Source organism: Glycine soja, chromosome 2 (assembly GCF_004193775.1).
Source record: "Glycine soja cultivar W05 chromosome 2, ASM419377v2, whole genome shotgun sequence".
In the NCBI taxonomy this organism is placed as follows: domain Eukaryota; kingdom Viridiplantae; phylum Streptophyta; class Magnoliopsida; order Fabales; family Fabaceae; genus Glycine; species Glycine soja.
Window position 1 is genome coordinate 2172516 of NC_041003.1, and position 17860 is coordinate 2190375.

The following is a 17860-nucleotide window of genomic DNA, read 5'->3' on the forward strand; positions in this document are numbered from 1 at the left end:
TCAAAATTATCCAAGAAACATTTTTTTAAATAAAGAACTTAAAAAAGAGAAATTTTAAAAATTTCAGATAACAAATACACTGAAGGCAATATCCTTACATATCTACAGAACACGCAAGGAATGCCACACTTTTTTTGAAAATTACCCCACAAGAAGCCGGGCGAGGAGCTCTTTTGGTCGCACCATCCGTGTTGCACTTAATAGAGTTACATTGAGGAGGAAATCAAATCTACTTGAATTATCCCAAAACCTTCCAAAAAGGATGAACTAATCTTTGGCCTTGTCATCCAATTTTTTAAATATGCAAATCTGATCCCGAGGAGACTTAGAAATAGATGATTAAACCATACAGAGTTAGCTAAAAAGATTAATTTTAGATACTCGCATCTTTAGAGAAGAAAATTCTAAATTGGCCTCTTTTTTTTCGCAATAGGTATGCTTAATGTTTTACCCTTCTTTAGCTTTATCTTGGGTTAGGTTTATGCCCTCAAGTTTTATTTTATTTTTATTTTAATCTTGCCTTTTTAAATAAATTTGGGTGTGCTGCGTCTTAGCACTCCTTATTGCTATATATATATATATATATATATATATATATATATATATAAATGAGACATGACCTACAATCAACAGACAGAGACTCAGTTGCTAGCAGAGGCAACCTAAACAAACAAATACAAAAGCATAATTTTTTTTATCCCAATTGTTAATTCTCTTCAAGTGAGATTCGGACTCTTCAATTGAAAGGTTACCCTCACAACTCAAAAGTCAAAACCGAAGACACTCCCCTTTTTCTCTACTTTATTTATAAACCTTTTATTTTAAAGTTATTTTTAAACCAACATAAAGTTAGAACAAAGATAGCCTACAAGGAAAAAAAAAATCACAATTTCAAAGCCAAGTAATCTTGCAATTAGTTCCATTTACTTTGCAGCTGCAGCAGCCCATCTTTTCTTAAGACTCTCGGCATACTCAACAAGCTTGTGAGTCTCTGGAAGAACACCCTTCACAGCAGCATCAGCAGAAAACGTTTCAGCCCATTTAGCCAAAGAAGGGTTCTTTGCTTCATCAAACACTTTTCTTCCATTCATCTCTTCTATCACTCTCATCCAACTCCAAAGGCTCCCAAAAACAATGTCAACAATTCCAATTGTATCCCCTCCAAAGTATGTCTTTCCTTCACTGCACTTGTTGAACACTTCTTCCATCCTCTCAAGTGCTTCTTCCATTTCCACAAAGTGTGATTTCTTTGCCTCGTCGTCATCTCCAGCCAGTAGAACACTTTTCAAGGACGTAACCCACTACTCCCAGTAGAAAAAAATACACCAAAAAATATTAAGTACTCATGCAATAAAAATTAAAATCACATGAAAACTAAGCTTATGGTGATAATTAAGTTTTCATATGCAACTTACTAAAAAAAACTTAGGAAAAGAAAGGATCAAGGTACACTTTTAATTTGGATTTTATAATAAGGGTTGGATGGAGTAAATTATTTCTAACATTAGATAGTAGGAATAAGAATAAGCAAAATTAAAAAAGGAGTGAAGGCACAGAAATATAAATACCTTGTCATCGATGTAAGAAACCCAAAATCGGGCATTAGCTCGATCATATGCATTTTGTGGAAGGATGGAGAGAGCATTGTTGGACCAAACCTCATCTATGTACTCAACTATGATTGCAGATTCACATATGACTTTATCTCCATGGAAGAAAACTGGGATTTTCTTGTGCACAGGGTTGGACTTAAGAAGCAATTCACTTTTGGGATTCAAAGTCTCTTCAACAACCTCATAATCCAAACCCTTGAGGTTAAGGGCAATCTGCACCCTCAGGACAAATGGACTGAACCAAGCACCCAAAAGCCTCAAGTCCCTTTGAGCCATCACTGTTTACTATAACAGGTCAAACACGGAGCAATGCTGTGTTTGTTTTGTTAGGTTACTCAGCAGGAAATGTGGAGTTTTATGTATGGGAAAGGAGGGTGAGATAACATTGTGTGATAAGCATGCTAGAATAAACTATTAGGTAATCCTAAATCATCCATGTATGTATGGAATATTGACCAATTTACAAGAAACATATATTTAGATTAGTTAATTTAAAAAAAATAAATATATCCAGATTAAATCAGTGATAAATTAAACCACGACCACCTAATAATGTTTTCTTGGATATAGGCTACAGCAAATATATTATGCATTGAACGCATCAAATATGTCGATGACAACTGATTAAAGATATTATATAATGATTAGTAATATAATAATAGAAATTAAAAAAGACAAAGAAAATTACACGATGCTGGAATCAAAGTTCTTCTGCAAAAGTCAAAACTACCCAGGACATCGTGAATGTAGGAACCGCCGACGGACGATACTGACTTTAAATGAGTTTTATATGTTCTTTCGTACTATTGTAATTATAATGAAAAAGAAAACCAGTCCTCAACAGAATTTTATCGTAATGAAAGGAAAAAAAAAAGTGAAGCAAGTGATGAAGTTAGATGCCAATAAAGTTCTTAAAAAAAATTAGTTAATAAAAACTAAAGATGAAGGAAGCAATGATAATAGATGCCAATTTTTTCAATATTCAGTTTCATATATAGGGTAGTGTTTTACCCAAGGCCTCCCCAATAGTCAATACATGAACCCAAAAAGTTGAAATTCACACAACAGTGGGACACAATAATTCAAGTGGGACAAACTAATAGTACTGCAGTTCAAAGAACAAGCCAGAATTGACGTTATCTTGCTTTTCTTGAACGATTCAATATTTAAAAGCCTTACGAATGCTGTTTTACCATTTGAGATGAAAAAAAATTATAAATATAATAAGTGATATGACTTAATAAGAAAATTGAAAGACAAAGAAATAAGGGATAAAAAATAAGTATTTGTAATATATGAGATATAATTGTTTAATCTATAATAAATTACCTCTAATTTGAATTGAGTTATGTAAATTTATTCAAGAGGATAAATATCTTTTGATATATACTTTTATTTGATTTTTAATTTGACTCTTAATAAAAATTAAACTCCTAATCGTTTAGAATTTGATATTCCACATTTTTTTAACTCAAGAAAATTATTTTGATTTTTAAATTTAGACTTTCACCTTTGGTATTGCAATGTGTAATTTTGATATTTCTATTTTTCAATTTTTTTACGTACCTAGCTATTAGAGACGATATGATTGTTTGATGCACAGTGAGAATTTTTTTTATAAAGGGTATTGTTTTTCGTCACAAAGCTGTATGGTTGTTTTTCGTTCTCACACTTTTTTTATTTACCCAAACCTACTTCATGTAAAAAAAAAAAAGACATTTTAATATTACGAAGATAAAAAATATGCTAAAAATTTTATAGAAACAAATTTTAAATATTTTCATATTTATAAGGATAAAAATCATATTTTAACATATACTTTTCACATATACTTGATAGAAGTTGTGTGCCACAGGGCAACATTTGTTGGGAAAAGAATTTTTGTTTAATTGGTACTCTACTTTTTTCTTTTAGTAAGTTTCATGACTTTCGGTAGTGGAAATATTTTTGCTTCTAGATAAAAAAAAAAAAATATATATATATATATATATATATATATATATAAGTTGTGTATCTTTCCAAATAATATTTTTTAGCAGAACCATTACTATATTGCGTTTGAACATGATTTTGAATTCTAAATCACAATTTAACTGAAAATGGAATAAAACTCTTTATATGTAAAACTAACCATGCTAGCAGCCCATGGAGAAGAAGAAGGGTAGTCTTGCAGAGAAGATGGTGTTTTTGTTCAACAGTATCCTCTTTAAGTTAGTCTGCTGTCAAGAGCTACCTGGCCACAAAACAAATGGATTGAGCCCACTTGAGGGATTTTATTGTAACTGTCCTCAAGAAACCGAATCTCCTAAAATAAAGAAAAAAAGTAATACAAATTTGCACCAGCCGGGAATCGAACCCGGGTCTGTACCGTGGCAGGGTACTATTCTACCACTAGACCACTGGTGCTTTTTTGATTACATATTATTTAATTAATATTATAAAACCATTGTAATAAAACCAAAAACTTATGTCTTAAAACAAAATTTAATTTCTACATTCAACTAATGCAGACTCTTCCGTTCTGACCTAGAGACTTTTCTGACCCACTTTCATTTTTCCCTTCACCATTTTGGATGTGATTTCTTTGACAACAGATGTCTTGCTCCCCCCTTTGTCCCATAGAGTTTGATATAATGTTATTCATCATTTTGTTATCCAACAAACTAGATTCCTTACTACTATAAAGCAAACAGGTTCGGCTCCTTCACCCACAGTCTAAATTTAAGAGGTTCCCTTTCCCAAATATGCTTGGGTTTTCCAAAGAGTCATCATATTCACATAAAATTGCTAATTGTAGCCACAAATTCTTTTTTATTTATGTAAATCACATTACTTTTCCTTGAGATGTTTTTATCTTCTCTCCTTTCTTATTTTTAAATATACATTTATTTTCTTTATAAATGCACAATTTACATTTGACTCAATTTTAATGTAAATAGTGCATTTAGAAAGAAAAAAAAAATCTCTATTGTTTAATTTTCAACAAGATTAATAGCTAGTTTACCAATATTACATTGATATGATTTGTGCTAGTATGGATCCTTTGAGTAAAGTTTTAAATTCAAATTTCGTGAAATAAAAAAATGTTATTAAGGAAAAATTAAAGGCAGCTAACCAGTTTTTCAATTGAAATTAGTCAATGGTGGAGTAGATGATACTTTTCTAAATTTTAAATGAAATTTTAAAGTATATTCAATGCATTTAAAATTTATTTTACCTTCTAAAATATTAAATTAATAAAAAAATATTCAAAATTACCTATCGAGGATATTGAGAGTTATAGAAAAATATAAAATATTTTTGGGAGACACTTTTATAATTTATAAAATATTATTGGGAGACACTTTTATAATTTTATACTATTATCACTTATGATTATGTTTGAGAAGATATTTCAATTAGTTTTTAACTTTTTTTATTAACTGAAAAACTCATCTGTTTATTTGGTAAATAAACTTTTTTTTAATAACTTCTAGCATTTTTTGAAACATTATTTAAAGTAACGTTTTTTAAAACACATGCTTTTATCTTCTAGTTTTTTATATTTTTATCTTTAATATATTTATCAAATTTTTTGCTTACCCTTTTTAAATAAATTATGATTTCATTATTTTTTTAATCATTTTATACTTTTCAGCTATTTCAACTATTGATTTTACCAAATATGTTAACTTTTCAGCTTTTAACTATTTTTGTCGATATAATCTACATTAAAGAAAATTATAATATAATTTGTATTCATTTATTAGAAGAATACATATTTAACACAAGAGAATAAGAATCCACTTAAGATTGACTTGGCGGTGGAGGATTTGGATATATAACTTGGTGTCTTAAGTTTTAATCTCATTTTTTGCTATTATAAAAAGAAAAGAAAAAACATAAAGAGAGAATAAAAGAATAATTCAAGCATCTTAAAAGAGAGGAGTGTAGTTTATTTTGTTTCCATTGTAGGCACAATTTTTTGTTGTTGAGCTTCTAGATCTGAGCAATTGAAAGATATAATATGTAAATTGTTAAGCAAAACTTATCATATATAGAGAAAATATTCAGCAAGAATTAGTGCCAACAAAGAATAAACGTGCATGTGATGTCGAGAAGATTCACATGGAGAACTAGTAGAAATATTGTATCACGACCATTTAACTTGCTTGGGTTCAGTAGTAGGAGATGGAAAAAAGAATGTGCAGTAAACAAATAAAGTGAAAAAGGTTTTATTATAGATGAGATGAAAAAAAAGATGTAAATATAGATGAATATATTCTCTTCTAAAGTTATTTGCATTTTAAATATTCTTCCTTCCACCAACTTTAGTACAAATGACTGAAGGCACAACGTAATTGATGAGTGGATGATATATAATTGGATAATAATAACAAGAAAATAAATTATAGGGATTAGAGAAAAGAAGATGAAAAGTATAAATGTAATCATCACCACATTATTCTAATTCATAGTTCTTGTTATAATTAAGTAGCAAGTGCGTCGGCAATCATCATATGCCTTCAAAAGCATAAACGTTTGGCCAAGCTTGTTTTGGGGACTGAAGAGCGAAGTAGAGGTATCTACTGCTTCTTTTATGAAATCTTTCCTTATTATTTATATAAAACATATTAAGACATAAACATCAATCCTAAAATATTTGTAAAAAATGTGGGAGAGTATTGTTCTGTCAAATTATACATTACACACTTTATACATATACTTTTAAAAAAATGATTCGCAGATTGATATATCCTTTTAACTCGCGGGTTAACTGATTTATTCCAAGATTTAAATGTATTAAACCAAAGAAACTTACGTTTAAACAGTATTAAGTTTTTCTTGATCCTAATCTATACGAATGAAGGGTTACATACTTACATATGCCCAGTTTTAATTTAGAAATTAGAAATACTTAACATACATTTGTTCCTTCTTTCATCCCACTTTCACCTCATTTCTCTTTCTCGATCTCACTCTCCATATCATTTATTTATAACATCTATCATTTTATTTCTTTATTTTTTTTTCCTCTTTATCTTCTTTTTATTTCCTCTCATATACATCCGAAAAATGGAGTGTATGTTTGTTATTATCTTTAGATATAGTATAATGAAAGTCAAAGGTTTTAGACTCCAAACACATTTGCCTGTGACTTGTGTAATTAAGGTCGTAACGTGGCTGCTCGAGCACATGATCATGTGATTTCTCTTAGTAAGAGATTTGAAATAATTAACGTGCTCTAACATCTTATCAATTTTTCCACTTTAAAGTAAACACACAATTCATGAAGGTGGAGATCCCGGCCAGAAGAAAAATAAAGCCCGTTCCATCATATTAAATCCGAATTTTAGTATGTACTGACAAAAAACAGTGATGATGGTAAGTACATCACCGAACCATCTAATTAATCTAATACTAATAAAAGAAAGGACAAAACTTATATATTACTTAAGTGTTTTTGATGTTGTTTTCTAATCAAAATTTAAGTCTCATTTTTGTAATCAGATGTTTTTTTAAATTATTTTATTGGTGTTTCAGTCGAAAAATTTAAATGAATATTTTTAATAAATTGATTCCTCAATTAAGTTTTTTTTCATCAACAAAATTTAAATTTAAGACTTTATTTTAAAAAAATTCATTTCATTTTATTTGAATCAATGACACTCATGCAGCAAAATTTAAATTTAAGACTTTATTTTAAAAAAAATCATTTCATTTCATTTGAATCAACGACACTTATGCAGTAAATGTTTGCATGCTTGATGAAACTTTAATTTTGATGAAAAACAAAACTAAACATTTATAAACCTCCATGTAAGTTTTATCCTCAAATAAAAATATATAACAAAATGTTAAATAACATACAATGAAAAGCAATAAACAAATCCTTACATAACAAAAATGCAAGTTCCTCAATCCTCATACCTTCATCTCAGAAAGTTATTATTCATCTGCTAGCTAGCTAGAGGGTAGAAGATGCTTTCAACAATTCAATAAATAGTAACACTAACACCAGAATCATACCTATTAGTCCCTCCTCTTCTTGCTTCACCACTTTCCTTTATTCCCCATCCTCATAACAACAACAACAATGGATTTCACCAACCCTTCACTTCTTCTCTCCATTTTCCTTCTACTACTTCCTTCTCTGATCTCATCACAAATCTGCCAGAGAAACTGTGGCAAAGAAACTCTCAAGTACCCTTTTGGAAGTGGCCCTGGTTGTGGTGACCCTCGTTTCCAACCACATGTAACATGTAGCAACCAAAAGCTCACATTCACCACTCACACAGGCTCCTACCCTATTACCTCAATTGACTACACAAACCAAATCATACACATCTCAGATCCCACCATGTCAACATGCTCCTGCACTGTCCCTAGCAAAGGCTTTGGCCTAAACTGGGATGCACCATTTACTTTTGCTGATAGCACCATCTTTGCTCTGGTGGATTGCTCAATGAACTCATCATCTATATGTCAATCAAATGGCTATGATGATGGGAGCAATTCCAATTCCAAGCTTTTATGTGATCAAGAGACACCAATTTGTAGTCTTCTATACTCATGCAGGCCTATTAGCACCACCATTAACCTTCCAATCTCGACGTGCTGCGTTTACACGCCGGTTAATCTCGGTCCAGCGTTTGAGATGGATCTGCAGAAGCTGCAATGCCCTTCTTACACGGGGTTCTACAACTTCAATGATCAAGAAATGGATCCTGAGAAGTGGAACTATGGTATAGCACTCAAGTACAAGTTCAGTGTCACAAATGACTATCCTGGCTCGTGTGATGCTTGTGAAAGGAGCCATGGGGTGTGTGGGTATGGTGGGACCTATAACTCTTTTATCTGCAATTGTCCTAATGGGATTAACACTACAGCGGATTGTTTCTTCATATCTTCTTATAACAATGGTTTTCGAAATGGTAAGCGTAATTATATTGTCCCTAATCTCTGGTCAATTGAAGCCTATCTATTATTTAGGTCCTTTTTTGGTAAACTTTTCAGTACTTGAAAGACAATAAAATATAAAGGTATAATGAATCCAGTTTCTCTAATAAGTTAAAATCAACTTAATGTACTTAGTTTTTATAGAAGCTCTCTGATCTAACTTTTCCAAGATGAGAAATGTATAATTAAATGTTGGCTTTGAAGAGATACTCAATTCATTTTATTTTTTTGTTGTATTTTTTTGTAAGTACTTATTGAGAAATTTATCAAACAAGACTTCATTCATCTGTAAATGGCCAACACTAAAATTGTTTTGGCCCTTTTGTTTTCAGGGGTTGCTTGGTTGATCTATCCTGTGGCATGTTCTCTTGTTTGGTTCTTCTTGTAAGTTATCTTGCATGGAACTTCAACAATCAAACTCATGACCCAGAGAGTAACAAATCAAAAAAATTCTGAAGGGTGTGACAAGTTCGAGTGTTGGAAAATTTCATGGTTAGGGGGGAAATTATGTATGACTTTCTTGGGTTAAAGAATGTGGCCATTAATTCATGGTGTCCTTCTGTGGCAGATGTGTGCACATGCAACCTGTAATTTGAATCTCCTCTCAGTTCATTTATGTTCAGAATTCAGTGAATGACATTTTTTTTAGAATTTTTAATTGATTGCCTGCATGTCAATTACCATAGTTCAAGTGGTAAAGGGTTTGATTCCTCTTATAAGGATTTAATTTGGAGTTTAAGTAATGTCAATGTAAAAAATAGACATTAGATAGCTTTCCTCTCTCACTGGGTCTATACGATCTCTATTAGTCGTAGTCTAATTTGACTCCTAGATGTTGAGAGTCTTAAAAAACAAAAATAGAATGTCTGACGTACACCTAAATAAATGAATTCAACAACCAATAAATTATGTTCATTAGCACAAATTCTGTTCCTAGAAATGTATGTGAAAAATATTAAAAATACTTAGCTAAAAGAAGTAAAATCTAACGCCGTAAGTATCTCAAAAGCCTTAATTTGCACATGTTATACAATTGACATAAAAAGAAGAAAACATTTTTTTTACTCTTTGACAGGATTTTAAGGTATTGTCATAAGTCTTAAACTTTTCTTTTTTTGAATCGATTATAGAATTTATTCTCCACCCAAGACTTAATCATAATTAAATTTTATTATCATTCTCTAAAATTGTTTTGCCGGAATGAAATCCATGTCATTTCCTGCAATAAGTTCAATCTCAATTGAGCCACACTCAATCTGAAAAATATTAGCATATTTGGAAATTCCTTGAGAAGTAAGAAATCACTATTAGAATATAAGAAATTATAATTATTAACTTCTTAAAACCACAACTGAGATGTGAAAAATCACGTTCCAAAATGTGAAATGTAAAAACAAATACACTATATGACATGAAATGCGTGTTTGGATTAATATATGTAATTCACGCTTAATTAAATTTTCGCGTCAAGATATATCAAAAATAACTAAAAGTTACTTTTGTGATTCACATTTTAATTGAATTGTGTGACTGAGAATCCAAACATACTATAATTCAACTCGATATTGACCTTTATTGAACTATGAAAAAAGGAAAAAATAGGCAACCGATTATTATGTTATAAAGGTGGAAGCTTCGTGGGGGCCGTCATGAGCAATTGAGTTAGTGATACAGGCAGTACATTAGTGAATCTCTAAAGTGTGAACCTGTAGAAGTAGAACACTACGAGTCTGTCTTGATCTAAGACTAGAAGTGTTTTTAAGAGTTTATTTACTGAAAAATGATTTATATTTTTAATAGAAAAGATATTAAAAGTATTTATAGCTTATATCCGAACAGACCTAGATGGATTGGTAAAACATTAAAACAATATGGGATATGGAATGTGATTCCCAGCCTTTAGTCTCTATCCACTAACAAAGAATCTCTAACTTTGTCAAGGGCCCTTTTCTGCTTTATCTCTATTATCTGAGAAGGTGCAGCAAGCTTTAAGCCTACATGTTTATTCTCACAGCAATAGGTCACTGGCATCACGCCTTCAAGTTTCATCCATAAAGCACCGAACCGATTAAGATATACAACTAGAAAGTACGGATATGATATATATAGCACATACACAAAAATGCCACAAATTTTGACACAATTATAACATAACATATAAATTTTCTTGTTTAGATAAATTTCTCAAATACTTATAAGAAAAAAATTACAGTAAGCTTTTTTTATAAATTAATTTGTAAAATTTTTCTCATATTAACTTTTCTATAAATAAATTTCAACTTATACATGAGCTAATCTTAACTTATAAACAAGGTCTATTTTATTTTTTTTCTTATTTTTTCCTGTAAATTCTTATGAACAAGTTTATTCAAACGTAGCTATTAAATTAATTTTTAAATTTAAAGAGCAGATTAATGTCTAAAATGTAAACATGAATTATTATAAAATACAATAAAATTTATAATTCATCAATTTATTTTTCCATGTATTAATTCACAATTAAAAATATTCAACCTGAATAAATGTTCAAAAACATCGAGTGTGTGGATGCGTGAATGTTTTAACTTAACTATTGAGATTTTGAATTTAAGTCATAAGTATATAATTGTATTAAAGATTGAAAAGGAGAATATGATTTAAAAAAGGAATAATTTTTTGTCCACCAATTGAAAAACACCCTTAATTGACATATAAAATACTAAGAATTAAAAATCAAATTCACTAACAATTATAAAAAATTCAAGAACTAAATATGCTATTGTATAAATTTAGAGATGAAAATGATTAGTGGTGGCAATTTTAAGAATTAAATTGAATAATTATGGTCAAAGTTAAAATTAAATTTAGCTTTTTATAATATTAAAAATTAAATTAACTAATAATATCAATTAATATTAGATACATTTTACTTAATGGAGATCCAAGATTTCCTACTTGAGTTCTTGCCTTCTGAGACATTTTGGGTCATTATGAAAACCTTTTTTAGGTTCACATGTAAATATTTATTTTATTCACTGGCACAGAATTTATACTTGAGAGTATATTTCAGGATCTCGCTCCTACTTGGTCCTTGTTTCCATCTTACGTAACCCAGATTTTTATAATTGTTTGGAGATAATAAATGATAGGTTGTTTGGCACAAAGCAATAATACATTATATATTTTATGATTTGATATTTAGTTCTATAATTTGGTTGTTTTCTGATACGTGATACTTTTAATTTGGTATTGCCATAGGCTTATTGATATTAAGAATATAAGTACAAAATCCATTAGCAAAATATAAGAATTAAGAAAATCAAGTAATTCGAGACCAGACACAAAATACCTCTTCACGGAGAAGATAGCAACTTCTTTAATGCATGAAAGAACATAGGAAAATGAAGTCAAAGCAGAAAAAAGTAATTTTATTCTGCTTCTGCACCATTTTGCTCTACGTTACAAACCATAGGTTTGTTCCTTTACCTGTTCCTGTAGTATCCAACTTTAACTCTATCTAAGATGATATACCTACACCATCTATTCTTTTAGGTAGGGGGGGTTATGGATCAAAATAGGGGCAAACCACAAGCATAGAAACTTGACATAAATCATCCTCACCATTTTAAAGTAAAACCCCCCGAAACCCCCCCTTAAAAGGGAGAAAAAGTGCTTATATACAGAGATATATATTATGATCATAGAACTTGCCTAGTTAGCTGTGCATGTTTCTTTTTCCCTTGTCGTACACATCACCTATACCTACCATCATTTTGTCATCTCATGTTGCAACAGAGTGATTTTCCTTGATGTTGCAATTTTTCCCACATGCATGTCATTTGCCTTGGTGATTGGTAGTGTGCAGTGTAGTACTCTTCAATGCACCCAAATTGGCAGAACTTCAAGTTGTGCATGTACTCTACCGGTCTTGTGCTGTTGAAGTGCTCCACCCACATTCCCATGCTCACGTCCTCCATTTTGAATAACTGCACCATGTTGAAAATTGGTTAAGTATGTCATCAACAGCCAACAACTTCCTTCAGTGCATATCAGAAAACAAACTGAGATATAACAAATCCATATGCATGCATGTGCGTGCACACTTACACCAAACCAGGAATAAACGGAGATAAAAAAATTATTCGCAAACATACTTTTAATTTGCGCTTCTCAAATTCAGATACAATGAACTGAGCAATGTCAGCTGAGACTATGTAACCTGGACCGTTAGCATAGATGGGATATTCTTCCTCTACCCATTCCTGAAAGTTAAGGGCAAAGAAAAAAAAAGTCAGAAATGCCTCCACAAAGTGAACATGAGATGACAATCCAGAGTCACAAAAGAAACTGCAAGTCCATAACAACAAATGTCATAAATTTCAATGTGTGAAAGTTGAAGTCATTGAACTGAAATCATATTGTGTGAAAGTTGAAGTCATTGAATTGAAATCATATTGTGTGAAAGTTGAAACTCTGCCAATCATAAACCTAAATAGAAAGGTTAATCTGTTAAGTAAACGTCTGGTAATCATCCAATCAGAATATCACTGCAAGCTCAAAATATAAGTTGCAGCATTTTAGTTGATGACCTACAAACTCAAATGTTTCAACTATCAGAGAATTTGTCAGAAATGTCAAATGACTGAAAGTCTTAAACTATTTAATAAAGCTGATCACTATTCATAGTTATTAATCTCATGATATAGTGGCACATAACAACCGACTCCAAAAACACTGGTGGTAGAGCGCATTACAAGACTCCAAAAACAACAGTGTTATGGTCATAGTAAGATTACCACTATGTTAAAAATCCCCCAAAAATGATGCTGTTTTGAGGGCAAAAATTGATTGTTGAAAAGTCTCCCTCTAGTGCTGCAATGGCTACTATTTGAAAATGGACCATTATTCAAACTTTGTAGTGGCACATGGCCACTCCACGCCACTATAATAGTGCCCTATTGATAACTATGGCACCAGTAAATTGATTTAATACAAAAGGGAAAAGAAATGAGCAACAGCATTCATAAACTCAAATAAAAGTGGTAGTTAAAAACAAATACTCAAATGCAAACAGTAAACCTAAAATAAGTAATGAAAAGTTCAAATTCTGCTATACTGTAGAAAAGTAGACGAATCAACAAAACTAATTGGACCAACAATACAACATTTCATGATAATTACACACGGATGGTATCAAAAAAGCTAACTGCATATGATAAATTGAAACAGATTTAAAAATATAGAAAAGCACTTCAAAAAGAAAGAGAAATCAAGATGAAATTTATACCTCATAAGTTACAGCCCATTTCCCATGGCGAAGAGGCCTATGGTGATAATTCATATTTCCCATGTACAGACTTCTACTTCGAACTTGTCTTGCTTCGTTTAGGATAGAATCCACTCTGACAAACGTGTCATCATCACATTTCATTATATACTTAGAAGTCATGGTCCGAATCTGCAACATGCATATTCAATAACTAACAGTCAGTGATAATGCAAGCTAAAAGAGAGGATAAAATATTAAAATGTGTGCATAAAGAAGCAACATTTAACTCTTCTGCCATCACTCACCCCATATTCACAGATAGCTATGGTCTTCAACACAACAAGGTCATAATGATCCATGTATGGGACTATAATAATATCACCAAAATACTCTGCTTCTTTCTTTATGTCCACATTTATATCCTTCCTTGCATGCTATCATATAAGAAATGGAAAATAGTAAGTATAAAACATTGTGTAATCTTGAACCTTTTATCCTTATTTAGGAGTGGATGATGCAGTGACCCTTTACCAAGGCTACAAAAAATCGAGCCACAACACGTGAAGATTGGATTAGCTTATGCTGCATCCAGGACTTCCTCACTGCCATCCGTTCAGCAAAATGGTTTCCAGCAGAAAGGATACCAATGAAAAGCTCCACATTCACATTCTGAAGAGGAGGAGCTTTCCACTGAGGAAGCAATTCAAGATGCATCTGTGGAGCAAAGCTAGGATGTGATGTAGGTAAGGAAGCAGCAAATATAGAGTGTACATCAACATCCCCATTTATAGATAGTCCAGTAGCATCCTCAAGGGCAAACCCCTGCAAAATATGAATATAACACAAACAATATAAGATATTTCTGCAAGCATACAGAAGAAGGAGATATGATTTGTGTACCCACCGTGCGATAGGGAAAGGATGTCACATGCCTCCCGTCCACACTAACATGGTAACCTTCCAAGCCAGCACTTATGGTGAGAACAAATAACTTGCCCTCCGCAAAAGGATATGGCCAGTCTACCATCATCTTCTTTTTTCGCCCTATCAATCTGTTTAACCACCATGTCGCCTTCCACTCTTCAGAATGATTATTGTCATCACGAATCCACTTTTCACATTTCACATGTCCATCAACTTCACAAAAATAAGAAATTCAGCAAAGAGAGATAACGTCCCTTGAAATAAGACATGCAAAAGTAAGAAAATAAAATAAACAAGAAGCAAGCTTGCAAGATGTCCACATTCACAAAAGCGAATGAAAATGACCATACAGAATGAAAATCTTCTCTTTTTTTTCCTTTGAATTTTACATTTGATCCCCAATCAAATTCGTCAAGTCAGGCTTTCCATATAGTAGTCATCATAGTCAACAACAACAACAACAACAAACACCATATCTCACCAAGTGTGGTCGACTACATGCATCAAACAATGCTATTCAATTCAGTTAAAGACGAAGTCATGATGATCAAACTTAAATAATTTGGCAAAACACCATAGTTTAGTAATGTAAAAAGATAGGATCAAAACTAGAGTCTTTTTCTTTTTTCCAACTCACAGCACATACAGTCCCCACTCCAAAATCAACTCCAATGAACTAAAGAGTACTGCCATTGTCAACGACAACAACAAAATTCTTATCCCACTATGTGAAGAGGCTAGGGCAACTATATCGATCACACAATGCCACTCAACTCAGTTAAAAACCAAGTCATGATAGTCAACCTTTAATAATTTAGCAAAACACAATGATTCGATAATGTAAAAAGATAGGATCAAAACTAAAGCCTTTTTCTTTCTTCTAACTCACAGCTCAGACAGTCCCTACTTCAAAAACCAACCCCAATGAACCAAAGAGTGCCCCCATTGTTATTTACAACAAAAAACTCTAAAATCAACTTCCTAACCCCAAAGTAACCGAATCTTCATAACATATTTGGCATTAGACCTCACCGCACATTATCAAAGTGAAACTCGAATTCTAATCAGAGATCAACACCAAAAACACAAACAGCAACACCACACCTAACTTTTGGCCTATCCTAAATCCAATCAACAAACACATGATCATAATAAACTAACAACACATTTTAAAAGCCTTAGAGCAACAACCCCAACTGGTTAGGGCAGTGATGTAAGGTCCCACAATGTTCACATGGGTGGAAACGATCTATCTAGTGGAACTAACCAGTTTCTTCATCCGCACGAGATTTCCACCCATCACACCTGATAGCAGAACCCCATTGCATCCTATAGCAAGTGTTCTGCTCAATCACTGGCTTCCCACTCCAATCCCCTCTCAGCCTCGGATTGAAATGCAGAATCCTCGGCGGCTCCTCCTTGTCCACTGCCTTCAACCCTTGCAACTCCATCATGAACTGCGACACCATCACCGCCTCTCCCCCGTCCCTCACCACCGCTATCTTCGGGTCACTCTCGGCGTGGGCCCACCGCGGCGTCCCCACCACCGTCACGTGCGACCAGAGCGTCAGCCCACACGGCAGCACCAACACCCCTTTGTCCCGGAACTCCGTCCCGGCGACCGACACCGAATTCGGACACGAATCCGACCCGTTTTTTACCTTAATTTTCGCAAAGCTCTTCACTTTGCCGCTCTCCACTTCCCCCCAGAGCTTCTCCCCGGCAACCCACGCGTGCCGCGCCACCTTGTGCAGCTCCGAACCCTCCGTGAAGCTCTCGTTGAACCTCAAGGTGGAAACTTTCTCCAACTTTAACCCTGTCGGTGCTCTGATTTTGACACTGTTGCGTGATTCTTCGAGCATGAGTGGCATGGGCATGGGCAATGCGTCGGTGAGGAAAACGACCCCGTTTTCGGCTCTGAAAGCTAGAGGGATTTCGAAGCTCATGAAGAGAAGGTAAAGGAGCATCACCACCATGAAAATCTGAAGCAGTGTGAGCCTGTTGGGTAGCACAAATGGCTCTACTTTACTACTAGTACTACTACCCCTCTTCATTTTTTTTCAAACCCAGAAGAAACAGAATCAATGGTGTTCTGTTCCGTTTCTCTGGGTTTGTTCAACTTTTATCGAAGCTCGTAAACCCTAAGAAAGAGAGAACGGAACACTGAAGAAAAGTGGAAAAGCCTTCTTCTTGTTGCAATCACATGCAGAAAACAGAGGGGAAGGAATGAATAAATGAAATGGAAGCTTTTGTTATGTTGTGTGTCTTTGTGTATAAAGTTTTTAATTGTTATGTATATTATTGTTTATATTTTATTATTATTATTATTGTGCCCATAGAAAGTAAAGGGGGAGAAGATCGCAGTAGCTATGGCATGGAGGTGAAGGAGGTTGGCGTTGTTCATTAGTTCAGTCTGAAAGCTGAAAACGACATCGTCAAGGTAAAGTGGGGACCACGTGACACTGTGAATTTCATAATCAGACTCTTTTATTCCGATTTTAATTTTATTAATTTAATACTAATATTGTATGGAAGTAATTGTATAAAAATCTAATATACATATATCACAACACATGTTAAATTTGTTAATATCCCAACTAATTTATACACGGTTAATTAAATTATTAAAAGAAAAAAAATGAAATATAACAAATGATATGAAAGAAAAAAGATCTAAATTTGATCCCAGATAATTTATACACAATTAATTAAATTATTAAAATGAAAAATGAAATATAATAAATGATATGAAAGAAAGATAAAAATATTGTATAAATAAAATATTATATGAATATACAATTATTTGGCTAAAAATATATATCTTATTTGTTTGTAACAAGAATATGACAAAAGTAAAAATAGATTTTTTTATTGGGAAATATTTAATATTTTGTAAATATAAAACTATTCAATACTTATACTTTTGAAATACTTGATACTTTGAATGTATTGAAGAAATATAAAAATCCTTAATTAATTGTGGTCTGGAACTTACCTTTTTTCGACTACAAGATTCCTTTAATCGTGACATGAAATTTTCCTTTCATCGAATAGCCGTAAAGGAAAGGAGACACGTGGTCATGAACGATGAACCACACACACACACCGCGTTCTCCAATTGTCATTGGGTCGGTGT

At 32.5% G+C, this 17860-nt stretch overlaps 3 protein-coding genes and 1 non-coding gene across 4 annotated transcripts; 1 reads left to right on the plus strand and 3 right to left on the minus strand.

Moving 5' to 3' along the window:
- Positions 1-675: 675 nt before the first annotated feature.
- Positions 676-2021, minus strand: LOC114379420 (glutathione S-transferase U17-like). Its single transcript, XM_028338073.1, has 2 exons — positions 1569-2021; positions 676-1301 (listed from the first exon to the last, which is right to left on the minus strand). The coding sequence occupies exons 1-2, from the start codon at positions 1887-1889 to the stop codon at positions 924-926; spliced, it is 699 nt and encodes a 232-aa protein (XP_028193874.1). The 5' UTR covers positions 1890-2021; the 3' UTR covers positions 676-923.
- A 1927-nt stretch (positions 2022-3948) lies between these two features.
- Positions 3949-4019, minus strand: TRNAG-GCC. The gene has a single exon. It is a non-coding gene; the product is annotated as a tRNA-Gly (tRNA).
- Positions 4020-7510: 3491 nt separating this feature from the next.
- On the plus strand, positions 7511-9243 carry LOC114379437 (wall-associated receptor kinase-like 20). The gene is made up of 2 exons (XM_028338091.1): positions 7511-8527; positions 8885-9243. The coding sequence occupies exons 1-2, from the start codon at positions 7690-7692 to the stop codon at positions 8938-8940; spliced, it is 894 nt and encodes a 297-aa protein (XP_028193892.1). The 5' UTR covers positions 7511-7689; the 3' UTR covers positions 8941-9243.
- A 2634-nt stretch (positions 9244-11877) lies between these two features.
- LOC114379444 (hydroxyproline O-galactosyltransferase GALT6-like) lies at positions 11878-17048 on the minus strand. The gene is made up of 7 exons (XM_028338105.1): positions 15992-17048; positions 14705-14937; positions 14332-14622; positions 14106-14234; positions 13819-13989; positions 12686-12793; positions 11878-12517 (listed from the first exon to the last, which is right to left on the minus strand). The coding sequence occupies exons 1-7, from the start codon at positions 16776-16778 to the stop codon at positions 12308-12310; spliced, it is 1929 nt and encodes a 642-aa protein (XP_028193906.1). The 5' UTR covers positions 16779-17048; the 3' UTR covers positions 11878-12307.
- Positions 17049-17860: the final 812 nt, after the last annotated feature.